Raw genomic sequence first — 25,004 nt, forward strand, 5'->3', positions numbered from 1 at the left:
GAGATATGACACACCTAGCTGACTATGACTGAGATATGGCCCACCTAGCTGACTATGACTGAGTTATGGCCCACCTAGCTGACTATGACTGAGATATGACCCACCTAGCTGACTATGACTGAGATATGGCACACCTGTCTGTAAATACAAACTGTGTTTATTGTAGTCTTCGCTATACTGTCTATAAATAAATGATTCTGTAGACTGATAATCTACACAGTATTTTCATCAATACTGACACACTGACACTATCTATCCATCCATCCATCCATCCATCCATCCATCCATCCATCCATCCATCCATCCATCCATCCATCCATCCATCCATCCGATCCAACCAATGTCAGAATGACTTAGCAGATTTAACATTGGCCAAACAGAGGAAGGCAGCAGCAGTTTCCCTTTCCCCTCCCTGCATCAGTCCCGTACAGACAGCCAGCCCTTCAGCCTTCTATGTAAAGCTGTAACCCAGACCACACCTCCGTGGGCGGGGCCAGGGCAGCCTGGGCAGGAAGGGTATAAAGCCAGTAGGATTCCAGTTTCACTACAACAGGAGACAGCAGGTAGGAGAAGACGCCACAGACGGAACAGACCATATACTACTGTAGTGTACCTTTACAAGGTGAGAGAACTACTACTGCTGCTAGTAAACTAGTAGTCTACTTCCCTATTACGTTAGTATTCATGTTGTATTTAGAGTTGGAAATGTGACGCCAGGTGAACATTGTGGTGTTAGGATGGAAATGTGGTAACGTTCTTCGTCTTTTATACACAACACAACAGCAATACTTTCATGTAGACTTGCAACATTTACAATATTTATAATGATCGGTGAACTGATGCTTATCTAAATCTCTGTGCTTTCTGTTCCTTTACACCGACTCTACTCTCCACTCCAGTTCCTGTTTCTGTCTGCCTCTACCAGGTGTTGTTGACTAGAAACATAGAGAGAGAGGGAGGGAAGAAGGGGGGAGGAGAGAGACAGAGAGAGAAAGGGAGTGAGGGAGGGAGACAGAGAGAGAGCGTGGGAAGGGGGAGGAAGAGAGATAAAGAAAGAGAGAGAGAGTGGTGTGTTTCCTGTGTTGTTTGTTACCTGGAAACAGTCCTCCAGAGACTCAGTCATGTTCGGATTTTCAGGAGACTTCTGTCACCGGTGGACCTGAGGCCTTTAAATGTTTAATAGTTGCTGCTGGGAGGTGCCAAGTCATCTTAAATGGCACCCTATTCCCTAGTGCACTCGTTTTTGACCAGAAGTAGTACACTATATAGGGAATAGGGTGCAATTTGGGAGGCAAGCCTTGGTGTACCTGACACTACATTGACCAATCAATCTGGTTTTTGCAACATTACACACGGACACTCAGCTATGTGGTGTATGTAACCTGCCCCTCCATGTGCAGTGAGCTGCATTGATGGTAAAACAAGGGGGTTTGTAAGGACAGAGTCTGGGGAACAGTTTAATCAAACAGCTGTTAGTGCTATCCCTGTCTCCATTCTGTTGTTCTGGTCTAACTCCAGACCATATGGTGTGTGTGTGTGTGCGTGTGTGTGTGTGTGTGTGCGTGTGTGTGTGTGTGTTGCAGAAGCCATGGTGAAGTGTGTAGCCGTAATTCTGTCAGGGTGTGGAGTCTATGATGGGACTGAGATCCACGAGGCGTCAGCTGTACTGGTCCACCTCAGCAGGGCCGGAGCTAAGGTAAGGGTTGTCTACATTAGGGTTACGGCCTAAGGTAAGGGAGGTCTACATTAGGGTTAGGGCCTAAGGTAAGGGTGGTCTACATTAGGGGTAGGGGCTAAGGTAAGGGTGGTCTACATTAGGGTTGGAGCTAAGGTAAGGGTAGTCTACATTAGGGTTAGGGGCTAAGGTAAGGGTGGTCTACATTAGGGTTAGGGGCTAAGGTAAGGGTGGTCTACATTAGGGTTAGGGGCTAAGGTAAGGGTGGTCTACTTTTGGGTTAGGGCCTAAGGTAAGGGTGGTCTACATTAGGGTTAGGGGCTAAGGTAAGGGTAGTCTACAATAGGGTTAGGTGCTAAGGTAAGGGTTGTCTACATTAGGGTTAGGGGCTAAGGTAAGTGTAGTCTACGTTAGGGTTAGGGGCTAAGGTAAGGTGGTCTACATTAGGGTTAGGGTTAGGGGCTAAGGTAAGGGTAGTCTACATTAGGGTTAGGGGCTAAGGTAAGGGTGGTCTACATTAGGGCTGGAGATAAGGTAAGGGTGGTCTACATTAGAGTTAGGGGCTAAGGTAAGGGTGGTCTACATTAGGGTTAGGGGCTAAGGTAAGGGTAGTCTACAATAGGGTTAGGTGCTAAGGTAAGGGTTGTCTACATTAGGGTTAGGGGCTAAGGTAAGTGTAGTCTACGTTAGGGTTAGGGGCTAAGGTAAGGGTGGTCTACATTAGGGTTAGGGCCTAAGCTAAGGGTAGTCTTCATTAGGGCTAGAGCTAAGGTAAGGGTGGTCTACATTATGGTTAGGGGCTAAGGTAAGGGTGGTCTACGTTAGGCTTAGGGGCTAAGGTAAGGGTGGTCTACATTAGTGTTAGGGGCTAAGGTAAGGATGGTCTACATCAGGGTTAGGGTTAGGGGCTAAGGTAAGGGTGGTCTACATTAGGGTTAGGGGCTAAGGTAAGGGTAGTCTACATTAGGGCTGGAGCTAAGGTAAGGGTGGTCTATGTTAGGGTTAGGGACTAAGGTAAGGGTGGCCTACATTAGGGTTAGGGGCTAAGGTAAGGGTGGTATACGTTAGAGTTAGGGGCTAAGGTAAGGGTAGTCTACATTAGGGTTAGGGGCTAAGGTAAGGGTGGCCTACATTAGGGTTAGGGGCTAAGGTAAGTGTGGTCTACATTAGGGCTGGAGCTAAGGTAAGGGTGGTCTACGTTAGGGTTAGGGGCTAAGGTAAGGGTGGCCTACATTAGGGTTAGGGGCTAAGGTAAGGGTGGTCTACATTAGGGTTTGGGGCTAAGGTAAGTGTAGTCTACGTTAGAGTTAGGGGCTAAGGTAAGGGTGGTCTACGTTAGAGTTAGGGCTAAGGTAAGTGTAGCCTACGTTAGGGTTAGGGGCTAAGGTAAGGGTGGTATACGTTAGAGTTAGGGGCTAAGATAAGGGTAGTCTACATTAGGGTTAGGGGCTAAGGTAAGGGTAGTCTACATTAGGGTTCGGGGCTAAGGTAAGGGTAATCTACATTAGTGTTAGGGGCTAAGGTAAGGGTGTTCTACATTAGGGTCAGGGTTAGGGGCTAAGGTAAGGGTGGTCTACATTAGGGTTAGGGGCTAAGGTAAGGATGGTCTAAATTAGGGTTAGGGGCTAAGGTAAGTGTGGTCTACATTAGGGCTGGAGCTCAGGTAAGGATGGTCTAAATTAGGGTTAGGGGCTAAGGTAAGTGTGGTCTACATTAGGGCTGGAGCTCAGGTAAGGGTGGTCTACATTAGGGTTAGGGGCTAAGGTAAGGGTGGTCTACATTAGGGTTAGGGGCTAAGGTAAGGGTAGTCTTCATTAGGGCTAGAGCTAAGGTAAGGGTGGTCTACATTAGGGTTAGAGCCTAAGGAAAGGGTGGTCTACGTTAGGGTTAGGGGCTAAGGTAAGGGTGGTCTACATTATGGTTAGGGGCTAAGGTAAGGGTGGTCTACGTTAGGCTTAGGGGCTAAGGTAAGGGTGGTCTACATTAGTGTTAGGGGTTAAGGTAAGGGTGGTCTACATTAGGGTTAGGGTTAGGGGCTAAGGTTTAGGGTGGTCTACATTAGGGTTAGGGGCTAAATTAAGGATGGTCTACATAAGGGTTAGGGGCTAAGGTAAGGGTGGTCTTTGTTAGGGTTATGACTGTAGCTAAGGTAAGGGTGGTCTACATTAGGGTTAGGGTTAGGGGCTAAGGTAAGGGTTGTCTACATTAGAGTTAGGGGCTAAATTAAGGATGGTCTACATTAGGGTTAGGGGCTAAGGTAAGGGTGGTCTACATTAGGGCTGGAGCTAAGGTAAGGGTGGTCTACGTTAGGGTTAGGGGCTAAGGTAAGGGTGGTCTACGTTAGGGTTAGGTGCTAAGGTAAGGGTTGTCTACATTGGGGTTAGGGGCTAAGGCAAGGGTGGTCTACATTAGGGTTAGGGGCTAAGGTAAGGGTGGTCTACATTAGGGTTAGGGGCTAAGGTAAGTGTAGTCTACGTTAGGGTTAGGGGCTAAGGTAAGGGTGGTCTACGTTAGAGTTAGGGGCTAAGGTAAGTGTAGTCTACGTTAGGGTTAGGGGCTAAGGTAAGGGTGGTCTACATTAGGGTTAGGGGCTAAGGTAAGGGTGGTCTTTGTTAGGGTTATGACTGTAGCTAAGGTAAGGGTAGTCTACGTTAGGGTTAGGGGCTAAGGCAAGGGTGGTCTACATTAGGGTTAGGGGCTAAGGTAAGGGTGGTCTTCTTAGGGTTATGACCTAAGGTAAGGGTGGTCTACGTTAGGGTTAGGGGCTAAGGTAATTGCGGTCTACGTTAGGGTTAGGGGCTAAGGTAAGGGTGGTCTACGCTAGGGTTAGGGGCTAAGGTAAGTGTAGTCTGCGTTAGGGTTAGGGGCTAAGGTAAGGGTAGTCTTCGTTAGGGTTATGACTGGAGCTAAGGTAAGGGTGGTCAACGTTAGGGTTAGGACCTAAGGTAAGGGTAGTCTACGTTAGCGTTAGGGGCTAAGGTAAGGGTGGTCTACGTTAGGCTTAGGAGCTAAGGTAAGGGTGGTCTATGTTAGGCTTAGGAGCTAAGGTAAGGGTTGTCTACATTGGGGTTAGGGGCTAAGGCAAGGGTGGTCTACATTAGGGTTAGGGGCTAAGGTAAGGGTGGTCTACATTAGGGTTAGGGGCTAAGGTAAGTGTAGTCTACGTTAGGGTTAGGGGCTAAGGTAAGGGTGGTCTACGTTAGAGTTAGGGGCTAAGGTAAGTGTAGTCTACGTTAGGGTTAGGGGCTAAGGTAAGGGTGGTCTACATTAGGGTTAGGGGCTAAGGTAAGGGTGGTCTTTGTTAGGGTTATGACTGTAGCTAAGGTAAGGGTAGTCTACGTTAGGGTTAGGGGCTAAGGCAAGGGTGGTCTACATTAGGGTTAGGGGCTAAGGTAAGGGTGGTCTTCTTAGGGTTATGACCTAAGGTAAGGGTGGTCTACGTTAGGGTTAGGGGCTAAGGTAATTGCGGTCTACGTTAGGGTTAGGGGCTAAGGTAAGGGTGGTCTACGCTAGGGTTAGGGGCTAAGGTAAGTGTAGTCTGCGTTAGGGTTAGGGGCTAAGGTAAGGGTAGTCTTCGTTAGGGTTATGACTGGAGCTAAGGTAAGGGTGGTCAACGTTAGGGTTAGGACCTAAGGTAAGGGTAGTCTACGTTAGCGTTAGGGGCTAAGGTAAGGGTGGTCTACGTTAGGCTTAGGAGCTAAGGTAAGGGTGGTCTATGTTAGGCTTAGGAGCTAAGGTAAGGGTGGTCTACATTTGGATTAGGGGCTAAGGTAAGGGTGGTCTACATTGGGGTTAGTGGCTAAGGTAATTGAGGTCTACATTAGGGTTAGGGACTAAGGTAAGGAGTGTCTACGTTAAGGTTAGCGGCTAAGGTAAGGGTGGTCTACGTTAGGGTTAGGGGCTAAGGTAAGGGTAGTCTACGTTAGCGTTAGGGGCTAAGGTAAGGGTGGTCTACGTTAGGCTTAGGAGCTAAGGTAAGGGTGGTCTATGTTAGGCTTAGGAGCTAAGGTAAGGGTGGTCTACATTAGGATTAGGGGCTAAGGTAAGGGTGGTCTACATTGGGGTTAGTGGCTAAGGTAATTGAGGTCTACATTAGGGTTAGGGACTAAGGTAAGGAGTGTCTACGTTAAGGTTAGCGGCTAAGGTAAGGGTGGTCTACGTTAGGGTTAGGGGCTAAGGTAAGGGTGGTCTACATTAGGGTTAGGTTGCTAAGGTAAGGGTGGTCTACATTAGGGCTGGAGCTAAGGTAAGGTTTGTCTACGTTAGGGTTGGGGCCTACGGTTAGGGTGGTCTACATTAGGGTTAGGGGCTAAGGTAAGGGTGGTCTACGTTAGGCTTAGGAGCTAAGGTAAGGGTGGTCTATGTTAGGCTTAGGAGCTAAGGTAAGGGTGGTCTACATTAGGATTAGGGGCTATGGTAAGGGTGGTCTACATTGGGGTTAGTGGCTAAGGTAATTGAGGTCTACATTAGGGTTAGGGACTAAGGTAAGGAGTGTCTACGTTAAGGTTAGCGGCTAAGGTAAGGGTGGTCTACGTTAGGGTTAGGGGCTAAGGTAAGGGTGGTCTACATTAGGGTTAGGTTGCTAAGGTAAGGGTGGTCTACATTAGGGCTGGAGCTAAGGTAAGGTTTGTCTACGTTAGGGTTGGGGCCTACGGTTAGGGTGGTCTACATTAGGTTTAGGGCCTAAGGTAAGGGTGGTCTACACTCGGGTTTGGGCCTAAAGTAAGTGTGGTCTACATTAGGGTTAGTGGCGATGGTAAGGGTGGTTTTCATTATGGTTACGACTGGAGCTAAGGTAGGGGTGGTCTACATTATGGTTACGACTCGAGCTAAGGTAAGGGTGGTCTACATTGAGGTTAGGGGCTAAGGTAAGGGTGGTCTACATTAGGGTTATGGCTGGGACTAAGGTAAGGGTGGTCTACATAAGGGTTAGGGCTAAGGTAAGGGTGGTCAACATTAGGGCTGGGGCTAATAGAAGATAATAGTATCTAACATCCTACCCCTCCTCACTCCTCCCCTCTTCTTCTCCCCCTCTCCTCCCCCTCCTCTCCTCTCCTCTCTTCTCCTCCCCCTCTCCCCCAATCCTCTCCTCTCTTCTCCTCCCCATCTTCTACCCTTCTCCCTCCTCTCACCTCCTCTCCTAACCCCCCCTCCACCTCTTCTTCACTCCTCTCCTCTCACCTCCTCTCCTAACCCCTCCGCCTCCTCTTCACTCCTCTCCTCTCCTCCACCCTCCTCCGCCTCCCCATCCTCTCCTCTCTTCTCTTCTCTTCCCCCTCTCCTCCCCCTCCACTCCTTTCCTCTCCTGTCCTCCGCCTCCCCATCCTCTCCTCTCCTCCCTTCTCCTCCCCCCTGCTCACTCCTCCCCTCTTCTCCTCCCCCTCTCCTCCCCCTCCTCTCCCCTCCTCTCTCCTCCTCTCCTAATCCCTCCTCCGCCTCCTCTTCACTCCTCTCCTCTCCTCCACCCTTCTCCGCCTCCCCATCCTCTCCTCTCCTCTCTTCTCCTCCCCCTCCCTCCTCTCGCCTCCTCTCCTAACCCCTCATCCGCCTCCTCTTCACTCCTCTCCTCTCCTCCACCCTCCTCCGCCTCCCCATCCTCTCCTCTCCTCTTCCTCCTCCTTCCTCTCACCTCCTCTCCTAACCCCTCATCCGCCTCCTCTTCACTCCTCTCCTCTACTCCACCCTCCTCCGCCTCCCCATCCTCTCCTCTCTTCTCTTCTCCTCCCCCTGTCATCCCCCTCCTCACTCCTCCTCTCTTCTCCTCCCCTTCCCTCTCCCAGGTCCAGATGTTTGCCCCCAACGAGGACCAAATGCATGTAGTGAACCACTGTGAGGGGAAACCCACGGCTGAGAAACGCAACGTCCTGGAGGAGAGTGCTCGAATCGCCCGCGGCGATGTGTCTGACCTTGCCAAGCTAGAGATCACCGCCTTCGACGCCCTCGTTATCCCAGGTGAGCATTACTCCTTCATCTAGCACCAGCACATTGATAATATGATACTGGTACTGACTAACACAGTCCTGTCTTAATATTTTATCAGTAAAAACTTTATCATCTCTCCTTTATTCTATATCTCTGTTACTATATCATCTCTCCTTTATGCTATATCTCTGTTACTATATCATCTCTCCTTTATGCTATATCTCTGTTACTATATCATCTCTCCTTTATTCTATATCTCTTTTACTATATTACCACTCCTTTTCTATATCTCTGTTAGTATATCATCTCTCCTTTATGCTATATCTCTGTTACTATATCATCTCTCCTTTATTCTGTATCTCTGTTACTATATCATCTCTCCTTTATTCTATATCTCTGTTACTATATCATCTCTCCTTTAATCTATATCTCTGTTGCTATATCACCACTCCTTTTTTCTATATCTCTGTTACTATATCATCTCTACTTTATGCTATATCTCTGTTACTATATCATCTCCCCTTTATTCTATATCTCTGTTTCTATATCATTTCTCCTTTAATCTATCTCTGTTACTATATCATCTCCCCTTTATTCTATATCTCTGTTACTATATCATCTCTCCTTTATTCTATATATCTGTTACTATATCATCTCTCCTTTATTCTATATATCTGTTACTATATCATCTCTCCTTTATTCTATATCTCTCTTACTATATCATCTCTCCTTTATTCTATATATCTGTTACTATATCATCTCCCTTTTATTCTATATCTCTGTTACTATATCATCTCTCCTTTATTCTATATATCTGTTACTATATCATCTCCCTTTTATGCTATATCTCTGTTACTATATCATCTCTCCTTTATTCTATATCTCTGTTACTATATCATCTCTCCTTTATGCTATATCTCTGTTAATATATCATCTCTCCTTTAATCTATATCTCTGTTACTATATCATCTCTCCTTTGTGCTATATCTCTGTTACTATATCATCTCTCCTTTATTCTATATATCTGTTACGAATATCATCACTCTTTCACTATGACTTCATTTCAATCATTCTACTCCCATCAACCCCAAACATGACCAAACCACTGGTCTCCGCGGTGCTCCTCTCAACTGAACTGTGTTTTGTTTTGCAGGTGGTTTTGGCGTGGCTAAAAATCTGTCTGACTGGGCTGTGAAGGGGAAGGAGTTCACAGTTCAACCCCAAGTAGAGAAGCTGATTAAGGGGTTCCACGCTGCAGGCAAGCCCCTGGCTATGTGCTGCATCTCCCCTGTCCTAGCTGCTAAGGCCCTGCCGGGGTGTGAGATCACTGTGGGACAGGACAAGGAGTGTGAGAGGTGAGTTACAATGTCTCAGTTGTGTGTGTGTGTGTGTGTGTGTGTGTGTGTGTGTGTGTGTGTGTGTGTGTGTGTGTGTGTGTGTGTGTGTGTGTGTGTGTGTGTGTGTGTGTGTGTGTGTGTGTGTGTGTGTGTGCTGATATGTTTTAACAGAACAAAGCAGTATGTTTTTAACCCTGCTGCTTTTCTTCTCCCTCTTGCCACTAGATGGCCCCATGCCCAGACGGCAACTTCCATGAAGGAGCTGGGCTGTAAACACGTGAATAAGAAAGTGGGGGAGGTCCACATCGATGTGAAGAACAAGCTGGTCACCTCCTCCGCCTTCATGTGTAACGCTCCCATACATGAGGTGTTTGACGGGGTGGGCGTCATGGTTACAGAACTGCTCAAACTGGCCTAGGACACGTCTGAGATTCAGAATACTGATTAGCTGTGCTTCTCAAAAGGCACCCTGTTCCCTTTATAGTGCTGATGTGACCTTCCCAAAAGGCACCCTGTTCCCTTTATAGTGCTGATGTGATCTTCTCAAAAGGCACCCTGTTCCCTTTATAGTGCTGATGTGATCTTCCCAAAAGGCACCCTGTTCCCTTTATAGTGCTGATGTGATCTTCCCAAAAGGCACCCTGTTCCCTTTATAGTGCTGATGTGATCTTCTCAAAAGACACCCTGCTCCCTTTATAGTGCTGATGTGATCTTCTCAAAAGGCACCCTGTTCCCTTTATAGTGCTGATGTGACCTTCCCAAAAGACGGGAATAGGGAGCTATTTGGGAAGTGAACTCACGATCATGTTTGTTGTTGTTGTTGTTTGTTTACCTGGAGACCCTCCTGATGGGAATGTAATGGACACACAGAAGAAGATAGTGTTTCTGTTGCTTCATCTGTCTGACTGTGGGATGACTTGTGTTTTTATCAACCTCGTAATAAAAGTACAACCAAATTCTGGAATGAACGACTTTTCATTTGATTAGTTTTTTCAGCTGACCACTAGGTTTTTATATGGTATATTATTGTCATACGGGGTTATGAACAGCTCGTTCTTTCTCTGTGTGTTTAGCATACAGGTTAGATTGACAGAGTACATCCAGTTGGCACATAGTGGGGAATTCCCACCCGAGTTAAGCGGGTAAATGGAATGGAATTCACTTTTATGCACTTTTCTCTATACACAGCAAATTGCCCCGTGTTGATTTTTCATTTATAGTGTTGATTCAGGAATTAAATTCACTCTGTAAAATAACCAGTCCCCCAGTCTTGGAGTTAATAACCCTGGGTTGCTCGTCTTTTCAGTTCACTGCAGCTAGTTCGCTGCACACTCAAACTGGACAGTTTTATCTCAAGTCTCTTCATTCAAAGACTCAATCGTTGACACTCTTAATGACAGTTGTGGCTGCTTTGCGCAATGCATTGATGTCTTCTACCTTCTTGCCCTTTGTGCTGTCGCTGTACATTTCAAAGTGCTGAACAAATGGTTATATTGACTACGTCCGTCGTCGCTCGCTCATTAATGTCTTAATCGAAATTTCGGATTGCCTCTTATCCACTTGTCGTAGCCTTTTGCCATAGTTTGTACATCTCAATTGTCAGTAGAAACCACATTTGTTTAAGCAAGTCAGTCATATCTGCTATGTTTTTTTAAAAGGCAGTAAATGACTGAAGTGTCTGGCTGCCAGACAAGGCTTGTGGTGGATGAATCAGAATTAGTTGGGTAACATAGATGATTAAGATGTCTTGTCTGCATAATATGCTTATGTGATATACGTGTTATTAGAATGTATACCTTTGGTCTCTGGTGTTGGCAGTTGTATTTCTTCCCTCCGCTGGGGCTCAGTCACCTGGGGGCTCAGTCACCTGGGGCTCAGTCACCTGGGGCTCAGTCACCTGGGGGCTCAGTCACCTGGGGCTCAGTCACCTGGGGGCTCAGTCACCTGGGGCTCAGTCACCTGGGGCTCAGTCACCTGGGGCTCAGTCACCTGGGGCTCAGTCACCTGGGGGCTCAGTCACCTGGGGGCTCAGTCACCTGGGGCTCAGTCACCTGGGGCTCAGTCACCTGGGGGCTCAGTCACCTGGGGCTCAGTCACCTGGGGCTCAGTCACCTGGGGCTCAGTCACCTGGGGGCTCAGTCACCTGGGGCTCAGTCACCTGGGGGCTCAGTCACCTGGGGCTCAGTCACCTGGGGGCTCAGTCACCTGGGGCTCAGTCACCTGGGGGCTCAGTCACCTGGGGCTCAGTCACCTGGGGCTCAGTCACCTGGGGGCTCAGTCACCTGGGGCTCAGTCACCTGGGGCTCAGTCACCTGAATGTGTCTACCTATTCTTAAACCATGTGAAGGGGTGGCGGTGGCTAGGAAAAACTCCCTAGAAAGGCCAAAACCTAGGAAGAAACCTAGAGAACCAGGCTATGTCGGGTGGCCAGTCCTCTTCTGGCTGTGCCGGGTGGAGATTATAAACCTAGAGAGGAACCAGGCTATGAGGGGTGGCCAGTCCTCTTCTGGCTGTGCCGGGTGGAGATTATAACAGAACATGGCCAAGATGTTCAAATGTTCATAAATGACCAGCATGGTCAAATAATAATAATCACATAATAATCACAGGCAGAACAGTTGAAACTGGAGCAGCAGCACGGCCATGTGGACTGGGGACAGCAAGGAGTCATCATGTCAGGTAGTCCTGAGGCATGGTCCTAGGGCTCAGGTCCTATGAGAGAGCGAAAGAAAGAGAGAAAGAGAGAATTTGAGAGAGCATACTTAAATTCACACAGGACACCGGATAGGACAGGAGAAGTACTCCAGATATAACAAACTGACCCTAGCCTGACCCTAGCCCCCCGACACATAAACTACTGCAGCATAAATACTGAATGCTGAGACAGAAGGGGTCAGGAGAAACTGTGGCCCCATCCGAGGACACCCCCGGACAGGACCAAACAGGCAGGATATAACCCCACCCACTTTGGCAAAGCACAGCCCCCACACCACTAGAGGGATATCTTCAACCACCAACTTACCATCCTGGGACAAGGCCGAGTATAGCCCACAAAGACCTCCGCCACGGCACAACCCAAGGGGGGGGCGCCAACCCAGACAGGAAGATCACATCAGTGACTCAACCCACTCAAGTGACGCACCCCTCCTAGGGACGGTATGAAAGAGCCCTAGTAAGCCAGTGACTCAGCCCCTGTAATAGGGTTAGAGGCAGAGAATCCCAGTGGAAAGAGGGGAACAGGCCAGGCAGAGACAGCAAGGGCCGTTCGTTGCTCCAGAGCCTTTCCGTTCACCTTTACACTCCTGGGCCAGACTACACTCAATCATATAGAGATATAGAGATATAGAGATGAGTCTTCAGTAAAGACTTAAAGGTTGAGACCGAGTCTGCGTCTCTCACATGGGTAGGCAGACCATTCCATAAAAATGGAGCTCTGTAGGAGAAAGCCCTGCCTCCACCTGTTTGCTTAGAAATTCTAGGGACAATTAGGAGGCCTGCGTCTTGTGACCGTAGCGTACGTGTAGGTATGTACGGCAGGACCAAATCAGAGAGATAGGTAGGAGCAAGCCCATGTACTGCTTTGTAGGTTAGCAGTAAAACCTTGAAATCAGCCCTAGCCTTGACAGGAAGCCAGTGTATGGAGGCTAGCACTGGAGTAATATGATCAAATGTTTTGGTTGTAGTCAGGATTCTAGCAGCCGTATTTAGCACTAACCATGTGTATGTAATAAATAAAATGTGAATTGATTTGATGTGATTTGTCATGGAAAGAGTAAGTGTTCTTAATATTTTGTACACTCAATGTATGTGATGTATTATCATTAACGGTTACATTTTATTGATAACATTTGCCTACATTAGGAACTCCCTTGGTGAAGTCCACAGGACTGAAAATTAGCAAATTCAACATACATGTCTCTATCACTATCACTGACACATACAGATCAGTGGTAACAATACAATTCACTGGAAAAGGCAATGCACACCGGGAAATTATACTCCAGGTGTGCCTTATTGGGGGCATGGCTTTCAAATTGTTATTTTTGGCCACCCGTGAGAGGCAGTGTTGTATCAGTTTAGCTGGATATGCTTGCGCTAATTTACATTTATAATGTCTGCTGCCGGTTCTGATGTCTTAAATGTTTACATAAGAGCATGTAGCAATAAAGACTTGTGAGTGTAGTTTGTAATGTCCTTAACTCAACATTGACCTTGTCAAGAAATACGGACCTCTTGATGTAGTGTTTAAAACTACTATATGAGGTGTTATTGTAGAACTCCATTGGGGTAAACAATAAACACTTCCTGGTGTTAAAACTACTATATGAGGTGTTATTACATAACACTGAAAGTGTTAATGCCCTAACACAGACAAAGTGTAACAGCATCAGCACTGAGTACAGTGTTAATTTAACACTCAAAAGTTTGGACCGTATAGACACTGGCCCAATTTTAAATGTAACACTGTTAGGGTTCATGTGAACTAGGCAAGTCAGTTAAGAACAAATTCTTAATTACAATGACGGTCTACACCGGCCAAACCCGGACGATGCTGGGCCAATTGTGTTCCGCCCTATGGGACTCCCAAACGTGCTAATATTGTACTGTCACTAAGTTTGATCATATTTATTTTAGTTATAAGAAATGTGAAAACTTTAGCAAGTCGTTTATCATTTGATTGTTACTATATTTAGAAATAATATCCATCATTTCAAGCCCTATTGCCCCAGTTTTGTTGAATCTGAAAAAATCTATGATTTTCATAATATTTGTACAATGTACATCAGCAATTTCTAACTATTTTAACCAGGAAGTGTCACGACTTCGACCGACGGTGGCTCCCCTTCCCGTTCGGGTGGCGCTCGGCGGTCGTCGTCGCCGGCCTACTAGCTGCCACTGATTCTTTCCTCCCCCTCCTTATGTGTTTATTGAGTACACCTGTTTTGAGTTGAGTATAATTAGTGAGGCTTTATTAGTCAGCCGGCCCGCCTGGTTCTTTGTGAGGGATTGATTATTGTGACCTTCTGTTTTGTATGTAGAGGAGCGTGTTCCTGGTCGTATATTTTGGTTGTGAGCACCCTGTGTTGCGTTTTTTGGACATTAAATAGCACTACCTCGCACTCTCTGTTTCCTGCGTCTGACTCCACACCCACGACACCCGGAGCGTTACAGGAAGGGGATTTCCAGACCTTTCTAAAGCTACGCAGCATCACCCGTTATTGTTTGTAGCCTCCTCGTGAAAAATAATGATGTTTGGGTAAGTTTATTTAGGTGGAAATCTACATGTTGCCCTTTCATTCAACTGGTTAAAATCCCAATCCCAGAATCTTTTACAAATGAAACATAGTTTGATACAAAGTAAGGCCCACCAAGTTCCACAGAGAAAGATGCCAGTGTATAGTGAGATGGTTTATTCAACACGTAAATCACAATACGACACATGAAGAGGTAATATAGCATGAAGTCCCAGATACATTAGCTTACATGTTCATACAGCATTTAATTAGTCCTCCATTCACATTTTATACATGTAATTATTATCATTATCAATGCACTAAAATAACAGGTCAGCTCAGGTCACCTTCAGAGTGGCTCGCCTTTTTGTTCACTCTACAGAAACAGGAGATGGACTCCTGCCCTATGGGCCGTTCTGGTCCACTCTACAGAAACAGGAGATGGACTCCTTCCCTACGGGCCGTTCTGGTTCACTCTACAGAAACAGGAGATGGACTCCTGCCCTATGGGCCGTTCTGGTCCACTCTACAGAAACAGGAGATGGACTCCTGCCCTATGGGCCATTCTGGTTCACTCTACAGAAACAAGAGATGGACTCCTGCCCTACAGGCCGTTCTGGTTCACTCTACAGAAACAGGAGATGGACTCCTGCCCTATGGGCCGTTCTGGTTCACTCTACAGAAACAGGAGATGGACTCCTGCCCTACAGGCCGTTCTGGTTCACTCTACAGAAACAGGAGATGGACTCCTGCCCTATGGGCCGTTCTGGTTCACTCTACAGAAACAAGAGATGGACTCCTGCCCTACAGGCCGTTCTGGTTCACTCTACAGAAACAGGAGATGGACTCCTGCCCTATGGGCCGTTCTGGTTCACTCTACAGAAACAGGAGATGGACTCCTGCCCTACGGGCTGTTCTGGTTCACTCTACAGAAACAGGAGATGGACTCCTGCCCTATGGGCCGTTCTGGTTCACTCTACAGAAACAAGAGATGGACTCCTGCCCTATGGGCCGTTCTGGTCCACTCTACAGAAACATGAGATGGACTCCTGCCCTATGGGCCGTTCTGGTTCACTCTACAGAAACAGGAGATGGACTCCTGCCCTATGGGCTGTTCTGGTCCACTCTACAGAAACAGGAGATGGACTCCTGCCCTATGGGCCGTTCTGGTTCACTCTACAGAAACAGGAGATGGACTCCTGCCCTACGGGCCGTTCTGGTTCACTCTACAGAAACAGGAGATGGTCTCCTGCCCTATGGGCCGTTCTGGTTCACTCTACAGAAACAGGAGATAGACTCAAGTCCAACCCAGTGCAACCCAGCCCGACCCAGTCCAACCCAGATACTGTGAGCTCCACCGGTATTGGGACAGTGACACATGCTGTACGGTTCTAAACACTTCTACATGGACGTTACCATGACAACATATAGTCCTGAATGAATAATGACGAGGGAGAAAGTAAAAAAAGTTAAATGCACACATCATACCCCGAAAACAGAGGTCAGCATTGTATATCATACCCCCAAGACATGCTAACCTCTCACCATTACATTAACAGGGGAGGTTAGCATTTTATATCATACCCCCAAGACATGCTAACCTCTCACCATTACAATAACAGGGGAGGTTAGCATTGTATATAATACCCCCAAGACATGCTAACCTCTCACCATTACATTAACAGGGGAGGTTAGCATTGTATATCATACCCCCAAGACATGCTAACCTCTCACCATTACATTAACAGGGGAGGTTAGCATTGTATATCATACCCCCAATACATGCTAACCTCTCACCATTACAATAACAGGGGAGGTTAGCATTTTATATCATACCCCCAAGACATGCTAACCTCTCACCATTACAATAACAGGGAGGTTAGCATTTTTGGAGAGTGTGATGTTTTTGTCTGTAAGGTTCTCACTCATCATTAATCAAGATTCATTCAGGATTATCCGTAATCATGATAACATCCACGTTAATGTAGAAGTGTTTAGAAACATAGTCGATTCTAATCCTACATTATTCAACATTTCTATTCTAAAATAATCTGAAACTCAACCAAAACAAACAACAAATGCATCCAACAAGTTTGTAGAGTCACAAGATTGATATAGTTAATGTGTGCTATGAACATGGGACCAAATACTAAACTTTTGACTACTTTAATACATAGAAGTTCATTTGTCCCAGTACTTTTGGTCTCCTAATATGGGGGGCTATGTACAAAAAGTGATTTTTAAACCGTTCATCTATATCATCAAGGTGAACACAGCAGTAAGTCATCAAGGTGAACACAACAGTAAGTCATCAAGGTGAACACAGCAGTAAGTCATCAAGGTGAATACAACAGTAAGTCATCAAGGTGAACACAACAGTAAGTCATCAAGGTGAACACAGCAGTAAGTCATCAAGGTGAACACAGCAGTAAGTCATCAAGGTGAATACAGCAGTAAGTCATCAAGGTGAACACAGCAGTAAGTCATCAAGGTGAACATAGCAGTAAGTCATCAAGGTGAATACAGCAGTAAGTCATCAAGGTGAACACAGCAGTAAGTCATCAAGGTGAACACAGCAGTAAGTCATCAAGGTGAATACAGTATCATTAGGTTCCTCTAAGTATCAGACAGTAATACGGTAATGGTATCTCTATGGATATGGTTGTAGTTGTGCTGTAAGGCTCATCACAGCAAGGTGGAGAAGTGACTGAACTGGTCTGATCCACTGGCCATCACTGTAGCATGGAAACGCCTGGGACGGTCTGGGTCCTGCAGAGAGAGAGATTGAGAGAAACATAGGGTAGACACAGGTAGAGACATATCTACAGTTCTCACCTGTAAAGGGTAGAGACAGGTGGATACATATGTACAGTAGTTCTCACCTGTATAGGGTAGATACAGGTAGAGACATATCTACAGTAGTTCTCACCTGTAAAGGGTAGAGACAGGTGGATACATATGTACAGTAGTTCTCACCTGTATAGGGTAGATACAGGTAGAGACATATCTACAGTAGTTCTCACCTGTATAGGGTAGATACAGGTAGAGACATATCTACAGTAGTTCTCACCTGTATAGGGTAGATACAGGTAGAGACATATCTACAGTAGTTCTCACCTGTATAGGGTAGATACAGGTAGAGACATATCTACAGTAGTTCTCACCTGTATAGGGTAGATACAGGTAGAGACATATCTACAGTAGTTCTCACCTGTATAGGGTAGGCACAGGTAGGGACGTATCGGATCACGAAGCCACAGCGTCTCTTCTGGGATGTGTTGGGGTCACTGGCGTGGACCAGGAACCCATCATGGATCTGATTGGGTTAACCATCAACATCAAGTCACAATCCCAAATGGCACCTTAATTCTTATTGTTTGTACAGCACAATTAGTGAGAAACACAATATAGTTGTAGAAGAACAGAGAATAGAGTGTATTTCCCTGTAATACAGAATGTCTAGTAGGATTTGGGATGGGAAGCTCCCTGTAATACAGAATGTCTAGTAGGACCTGGGATGGGAAGCTCCCTGTAATACAGAATGTCTAGTAGGACCTGGGATGGGAAGCTCCCTGTAATACAGAATGTCTAGTAGGACCTGGGATGGGAAGCTCCCTGTAATACAGAATGCCCAGTAGGACCTGGGATGGGAAGCTCCCTGTAATACAGAATGTCCAGTAGGACCTGGGATGGGAAGCTCCCTGTAATACAGAATGCCCAGTAGGACCTGGGATGGGAAGCTCTCTGTAATACAGAATGCCCAGTAGGACTTGGGATGGGAAGCTCCCTGTAATACAGAATGTCTAGTAGGACCTGGGATGGGAAGCTCCCTGTAATACAGAATGTCTAGTAGGACCTGGGATGGGAAGCTCCCTGTAATACAGAATGCCCAGTAGGACCTGGGATGGGAAGCTCCCTGTAATACAGAATGCCCAGTAGGACCTGGGATGGGAAGCTCCCTGTAATACAGAATGCCCAGTAGGACTTGGGATGGGAAGCTCCCTGTAATACAGAATGTCTAGTAGGACTTGGGATGGGAAGCTCACTGTAATACAGAATGCCCAGTAGGACTTGGGATGGGAAGCTCCCTGTAATACAGAATGCCCAGTAGGACCTGGGATGGGAAGCTCCCTGTAATACAGAATGCCCAGTAGGACCTGGGATGGGAAGCTCCCTGTAATACAGAATGCCCAGTAGGACTTGGGATGGGAAGCTCACTGTAATACACAATGTCTGTTTGCTGACATTTGTTGTTCTTAAAAAGACAAGAACCCCCAGTAGGGGGGCAGTGTGACTTACAGACATCTGCCCAGCCAGCAGGGGGCAGAGTAGAGCGCTATCCGTTTGCACCAGCTCCTCAGGGATCTCCTGGTTGACTGACAGCATGTTTCCGGGGCGGGAGGCGAGTTGGTGGGGCAGCATGCCAGAGCAGTGGCTTCCTGGAGGAGGAGGGGGAAGAGGGGAGGGGGAGAGGAGAGGAGAGGAGAGGAGAGGAGAGGAGAGGAGAGGAGAGGAGAGGAGAGGAGAGGAGAGGAGAGGAGAGGAGAGTGAACACTTTACTAACCACACAGACTCTAGTCTTCTGTTTGTCTATGAAAGGACATCTTATCACAGTCATTTACTGCAGTCATGTCATGCTAGAATGACAGAAAGAGGCGTTCAGAACATTAACTGTACCTGGCTAAATGCAGATAAATATTTTGAGGAGACATTTAAGTATTTATTTATCTAGTTGTGGCACCAATTAGAACTGAACTGGCCGTTTCTGGAAACTAAATGATTTGGTGAGTTTTAGGTGGTCAGGGGAGCTGCAATACCTGGGATGACCTTCAGGGCTCCGTTTTCTGCCAGTGAGTCGTCTAGAGCCAGCCACACCGACAGGACTGGACCCCCAGCTATTCCCCAGTACCTGGAGGAATCAGACAGCTGCTGAGTAAATACTTGTTATTACTCAAAACTTACTGTAGTAGTAGGAGTGGTGTAGCAGTAGTAATATTGTAGTACTACTGTAGTAGTTGTAGTGACAGTACTACAAGCAGTATTGGTAGCAGTAGTAGTACTGTAGTAGTAGGAGTGGGATTGTGATAGTTGTAGTAGTAGCAGTAGTAGTACTGTAGTAGTAGAAGTAGTATTGTGATAGTAGTAGTAGTATTGTAGTAGTGTTGTGGTAGTAGTAGCTGTAGTATTGTAGTAGTAGTAGTAGTTGTATTGTAGTAGTAGGACTGGTGTAGTAGTAGTAATATTGTAGTAGTATTGTGGTAGTAGTAGCTGTAGTATTGTAGTTGTAGTAGTATTAGTAGTATTAGCAGTAGTGGTTGCAGTAGTGATGTAGTAGTTGTAATATTGTAGTACTACTGTAGTAGTTGTAGTAACAGTACTACAAGCAGTATTGGTAGCGGTAGTAGTACTCTAGTAGTATTTTACTATTTTTGAGATACTTGTAACTGACAGTAGTATTAGTATTGTAATAGTAATGTAGCTGTAGAAGTATTAGTGATGTACTCACCTCATATCCTGGTGCCAGGCCACGAAGGGCAGTCCAGTCTCACTCTGCTGGTCCTTCTCTGATGACCTCACTTCCTCCTCACTGGTCAGAGTGATGGCATCATTTCCTGCCTGTGTGGCTGTGGGGTGGGGTGTGGGGGTTGTTGGGTACTTGCAGATGAAGCGTGAGTCTAGCAGGATGACATCAGAGCCCAGGATGGACTGTACCACCTGTAGGATGTTGGGGTGTTTGGCCAGGCCCATCACCCAGGGGTACTGCAGGTGCACATTGTGGAGACTGTACTGGGTATACTCCTCACCTGAAGTCAGGTAGACACAGGTAGATATCAGTCAATACAGGTAGATATAATTCAATACAGGGAGATACAGATAGATATCATTCAATACAGGTAGGTATCATTCATTACAGGTAGACAAAGGTAGATATTATTCAATACAGATAGGTATCATTCAATACAGGTAGATATCATTCAATACAGGTAGGTATCATTCAAAACAGGTAGATATCATTCAATACAGATAGATATCATTCAATAAAGGTAGATACATATAGATATCATTCAATACAGATAGATATAATTCAATACAGGTAGATATCATTCAATACAGATAGATATCATTCAATACAGGTAGACAGAGTTAGATGTAATTCAATGCAGATAGACAGAGTTAGATGTAATTCAATACAGATAGACAGAGTTAGATGTAATTCAATACAGATAGACAGAGTTAGATGTAATTCAATACAGATAGACAGAGTTAGATGTGATTCAATACAGGTAGACAGAGTTAGATGTAATTCAACACATGTAGAGACAGGTTGATATCATTCAATACAGGTAGATATCATTCAATACAGGTAGGTATCATTCAAAACAGGTAGATATCATTCAATACAGATAGATATCATTCAATAAAGGTAGATACATATAGATATCATTCAATACAGATAGATATAATTCAATACAGGTAGATATCATTCAATACAGATAGATATCATTCAATACAGGTAGACAGAGTTAGATGTAATTCAATGCAGATAGACAGAGTTAGATATGTTTAATACCGGCAGACAGAGTTAGATGTAATTCAATACAGATAGACAGAGGTAGATATGTTCAATATAGGTAGACAGAGGTAAAAATGTTCAATACAGGTAGACATAGTTAGATATCATTCAATACAGGTGGACAGAGTTAGATATGTTCAATACAGGTAGACAGAGTTAGATGTAATTCAATACAGATAGACAGAGTTAGATGTAATTCAATACAGATAGACAGAGTTAGATGTAATTCAATACAGATAGACAGAGTTAGATGTGATTCAATACAGATAGACAGAGTTAGATGTGATTCAATACAGGTAGACAGAGTTAGATGTAATTCAACACATGTAGAGACAGGTTGATATCATTCAATACAGGTAGACACGGGTAGATATGTTCAATACAGGTAGATATCATTCAATACAGGCAGATATCATTCAACACATGTAGAGACAGGTCGTTATCATTCAATACAGGTAGACACAGGTAGATATCATTACGTACATGTCGATACAGGTAGATATCATTCAATACAGGTAGACAGAGGTAGATATTATTACGTACATGTCGATACAGGTAGATATCATTCAATACAGGTAGACAGAGGTAGATATGTTCAATACAGGTAGACAGAGGTAGAAATGTTCAATACAGGTAGACGGAGTTAGATATGTTCAATACAGATAGACACAGGTAGATATCATCCAATACAGGTAGACGGAGTTAGATATGCTCAATACAGATAGACAAAGGTTGATATAATTCAATACAGATAGACAGATGAAGATATCATTCAATAGATTCCATTTAAAGGACATGTTTAACCATAAAAGGTTGAACAAACAAGGCTGTTAACCTTCTGTTCCTAGGCCATCATTGAAAATATGAACCTGCCTTGTTAAAGGTAAAATAAAATAAAAACATAATCCTAACCCTAACCCCCCCCTCCTCCTCCTCGTCCCCCTCCACTCACCGAACTCTCTCTCCAGGTGGTTGAAGGCCTGTCTGGCCTCCCTCAGCTCTGTGTCGTCTAGGACCGGTACAGCAGAGAGGAATCCCTGCTGGTTGTAACGTTCCTTCATCTGACACGTTGACACACTCATCTCTGGGTTGGCTGCTCTACACGCCAGTCCTGACTGTGTCAACTCCACTGGGTGAAGGCTGTTTTTATAACCTGGAAAGAGAGGGAGAACAGAGAGACAAAGGGAGTGTGTCTTTGAGTTGTGCCCAGGCCATAAACAGTCGTCCTAACATAGGTATTTCTGTTTATCTTCTTAAACCTCAGCTTCTCTCCCTCTCCCTCTCTCTCTCTCTCTCTCTCTCTCTCTCTCTCCCTCTCCCTCTCCCTCTCCCTCTCCCTGTCCCTGTCCCTCTCCCTGTCCCTCTCCCTCTCTCTCTCTCTCTCTCTCTCTCTCTTTCTCTCTTGCTCTCTTTCTCCCTCACTCTCTTTCTCCCTTCTCCCTCTGGTATTCCCGTCACATGTATTCTGGGTTGTTTATGGAGTCCGGCTGTACCGCTGTCAGAAGAGGTGCTGCTTGATCAGCTTTTTCAGCTTAATGGGAAAACCATATTCTGGTGGCTGAGTTAGTCACAACATGAGAGAGGGGGTCTCATGTTAACCAGAGCCCTAAGGGAATAGACAGGGGGTCTCATGTTAACCAGAGCCCTAAGGGAATAGACAAGGGGTCTTGTGTTAACCAGAGCCCTAAAGGACTATTGGATGTTCTTATAGGCATTATAGTATTGCCAGCCTAATCTCGGGAGTCGATAGGCTTGAAGTCATAAACAGCTCAATGCTTGAAGCACAGCGAAGAGCTGCTGGCAAATGCAGAAAAGTGCTGTTTGAATGAATGCTTACGAGCCTGCTGCTGCCTACCATATCCGGAAACTATAATTTCCAAAACAAAACGTTTATTCATTCAGTGAAATACGGAACCGTTCCGAGAGAGAGAGACAGAGAGAGAGAGCGATAGGTTAAAGCCCATGAAAGCATACATACATAAAGCTGTTCCGTTCCGTGTTTTATCTAACGGGTGGCATCCATCAGTCTAAATATTGCTGTTGCACAACCTTCACCTTTATGTCATAATTATGTACAATTCTGGCAAATTAATTATGGTCTTTGTCAGGAAGATGGTCTTCACACAGTTTGCAACGAGCCAGGCGGCCCAAACTGCTGCATATACCCCGACTCTGTCGCACAGAATGCAAGAGACGTGAAACAATTTCCCTTGTTAAAATAAATGTATGTTAGCAGGCAATATTAACTAAATATGCATGTTAAAAAATATATACTTGAGTATTGATTTTAAGAAAGGCGTTGATGTTTATGGCTAGGTACACATTGGTGCAACGAAAGTGCTTTTTTCGCGAATGTGCTTCTTAAATCACCCGTTTGGCGAAGTAGGCTGTGATTCGATGATAAATTAACAGGCACCGTATCGATTATACACAATGCAGGACAAGCTAGATAAACTAGTAATAGCATCAACTATGTGTAGTTAACTAGTGATTATGTTAAGAATGATTGTTTTTTATAAGATAGCTTGCAACTTAGCTTGGCTCCTTGCTGACAGGTAGTCAGCCTGCCACGCAGTCTCTTCTTGGAGTTCAATCGGCCATAATCGGTGTCCAAAAATACCGATTACCGATTGTTATGAAAACTTGAAATTGGCCTTACACACACACAGAAACACACTGAAACACACACACAAACAGAACAGAAACACCTTCTCTGCTCTGCACTGCCCTCAGTGTGAGTGACCTGTAATTGTCTGGTGTGTGTGTGTCCAGGTTCCAGTGTTTGTCAAGGAAGGTACATGTTATTACTGCAGTCATCATGGAATTACCTTCTCACCACAGTTAGGCAAGTTAAACAACCTGACTAGATATCTTTTAACATGTCCATATTTATGACAAGACATATTTATTGACGTTCCTCTGAAACTTATGGAGAGAAAAAACATTTTGATGAAAAGAGAATCTTACCTGAAGTGGGTCAGACTTGAAGAACCACTGTCCCCTGGTGTGATCTGTCCGAAAGCCTACCACTGCTCCTGTAAAGGCTGGAGAGAGAGAGAGAGAGAGTGAGAGGTTAAAGCCCATGAAAGCATACCAAAGTCTTAAATACTTATTTGCTCTCCTCCATACCTCTGTCTGCTTCTGCCGGAGTCTCAGATGTCTCCGTCTGTCTGGACGGTGGTCTGATGTGTGGATGATGGTCACAGCAGAGGCTCTGTAGGTCAGTATGAAACTGTGGTAGTAGAAGTCTCAGTGATGTGGAGTCCTCAACCTGTGTGATCTCTTATATACGGTCCTGCCAGGAGGGCTGAGCCGCAGGTGGAAACTACAGGTGTTAATCATCTAGAATGACAGTACAGGTGAAAGACTGAGCCGTGGTGACATTCCCTAGGTCATATTCATCATCATTCAGACACAGTTCATTAGGAGGAAGTACAAACTCTATGAATTTCCCCTCTCATCAGTTGACAGTAATCTGACAGTCTTAAGACACAATAAGGTGTGGAACGTACACAAACATACAGCCTACTTTCCTGTAGCTGGTACACAGAGCTGGATTCTGGCTTCTCCTGCTATAGCCCCATCTACTGGTCAGTGGATTTCAGAGCCAGACACTCATCTAAACACACCTCCTCACTTCATTATCACACGGTGATGCTCTGGGAGTCTGTGTGAAGTGAACTCAGTGTTGTAAGGGCAACGTGCAATGTTGGAAGAAAATTATTTTTATTCAAAGAGTAGGCTTCAGTGACTTTCATATTTAGAAGGAAGGGTTTTTGATAAATACCGACTCATTGTAGTGTTTCCCATCATCTCAATCTCAATTTATTATCATCTCAATTTATTCTGCTTCCTTCTCCAGAACTTGGTTCTTAGAAAAAGGGGCATTGTTAAGGTGACACATCCATGAATGAATGACATGTCCCTCTTACCTGGAAAATAAACAAAACACTGAATTTCCGCTCTCATCAGGTGAGTCGTGTGACATACTTAAGACAGTAATGTGTAGAATAAACACAAGATGAATGCCATTCTAATACAATAAGGAGAGCTTTAAAAAGAGGAAGAGTTGAGACAAACACTCCATATTATCAAGGAAGCCTGTACAGGTGTAGAGTTCATCATGTAGCACCTCTCATCAGGTGACTGTCATGTGACATTCTAGAGTTCATCATGAGTCACCTCTCATCAGGTGACAGTTAGTCGGGGCGGCATGGTAGCCTAGTGGTTAGAGCGGTGGACTAGCAACCGGCCTTGTTAAA

At 45.3% G+C, this 25,004-nt stretch overlaps 2 protein-coding genes across 2 annotated transcripts; one reads left to right on the forward strand and one right to left on the reverse strand.

The window, feature by feature from the left end:
• Nucleotides 1-419: 419 nt before the first annotated feature.
• LOC110504475 (glutamine amidotransferase-like class 1 domain-containing protein 3, mitochondrial) lies at nucleotides 420-9,890 on the forward strand. Its single transcript, XM_090221157.1, has 5 exons — nucleotides 420-622; nucleotides 1,584-1,696; nucleotides 7,456-7,627; nucleotides 8,751-8,952; nucleotides 9,160-9,890. Exons 2-5 carry the CDS (start codon nucleotides 1,589-1,591, stop codon nucleotides 9,350-9,352), a joined length of 675 nt encoding a protein of 224 aa, XP_090077283.1. The 5' UTR covers nucleotides 420-622; nucleotides 1,584-1,588; the 3' UTR covers nucleotides 9,353-9,890.
• A 4,440-nt stretch (nucleotides 9,891-14,330) lies between these two features.
• zgc:174917 (uncharacterized) lies at nucleotides 14,331-24,010 on the reverse strand. The gene is made up of 8 exons (XM_036970492.2): nucleotides 23,872-24,010; nucleotides 23,710-23,786; nucleotides 21,695-21,895; nucleotides 19,675-19,972; nucleotides 18,986-19,077; nucleotides 18,468-18,607; nucleotides 17,380-17,484; nucleotides 14,331-16,937 (listed from the first exon to the last, which is right to left on the reverse strand). Exons 3-8 carry the CDS (start codon nucleotides 21,822-21,824, stop codon nucleotides 16,854-16,856), a joined length of 849 nt encoding a protein of 282 aa, XP_036826387.1. The 5' UTR covers nucleotides 21,825-21,895; nucleotides 23,710-23,786; nucleotides 23,872-24,010; the 3' UTR covers nucleotides 14,331-16,853.
• Nucleotides 24,011-25,004: the final 994 nt, after the last annotated feature.

Source organism: Oncorhynchus mykiss, chromosome 25 (assembly GCF_057628025.1).
Source record: "Oncorhynchus mykiss isolate SJ-2025 chromosome 25, ASM5762802v1, whole genome shotgun sequence".
NCBI classification, from domain to species: Eukaryota; Metazoa; Chordata; class Actinopteri; order Salmoniformes; family Salmonidae; genus Oncorhynchus; species Oncorhynchus mykiss.

Bases quoted from the DNA above. Each gene is read 5' to 3' on its own strand.
- LOC110504475 (XM_090221157.1), top strand. From the start codon at position 1,589: ATGGTGAAGTGTGTAGCCGTAATTCTGTCAGGGTGTGGAGTCTATGAT. The intron at 1,697-7,455 runs GTAAGGGTTGTC...TCCCTCTCCCAG, and splicing joins TCAGCAGGGCCGGAGCTAAG to GTCCAGATGTTTGCCCCCAA. The intron at 8,953-9,159 runs GTGAGTTACAAT...TCTTGCCACTAG, and splicing joins CAGGACAAGGAGTGTGAGAG to ATGGCCCCATGCCCAGACGG.
- zgc:174917 (XM_036970492.2), bottom strand. From the start codon at position 21,824: ATGAGTGTGTCAACGTGTCAGATGAAGGAACGTTACAACCAGCAGGGA. The intron at 19,078-19,674 runs GTGAGTACATCA...TGATTCCTCCAG, and splicing joins GCCTGGCACCAGGATATGAG to GTACTGGGGAATAGCTGGGG. The intron at 16,938-17,379 runs GTGAGAACTACT...CTCTCTCTGCAG, and splicing joins CCTGTGCCTACCCTATACAG to GACCCAGACCGTCCCAGGCG.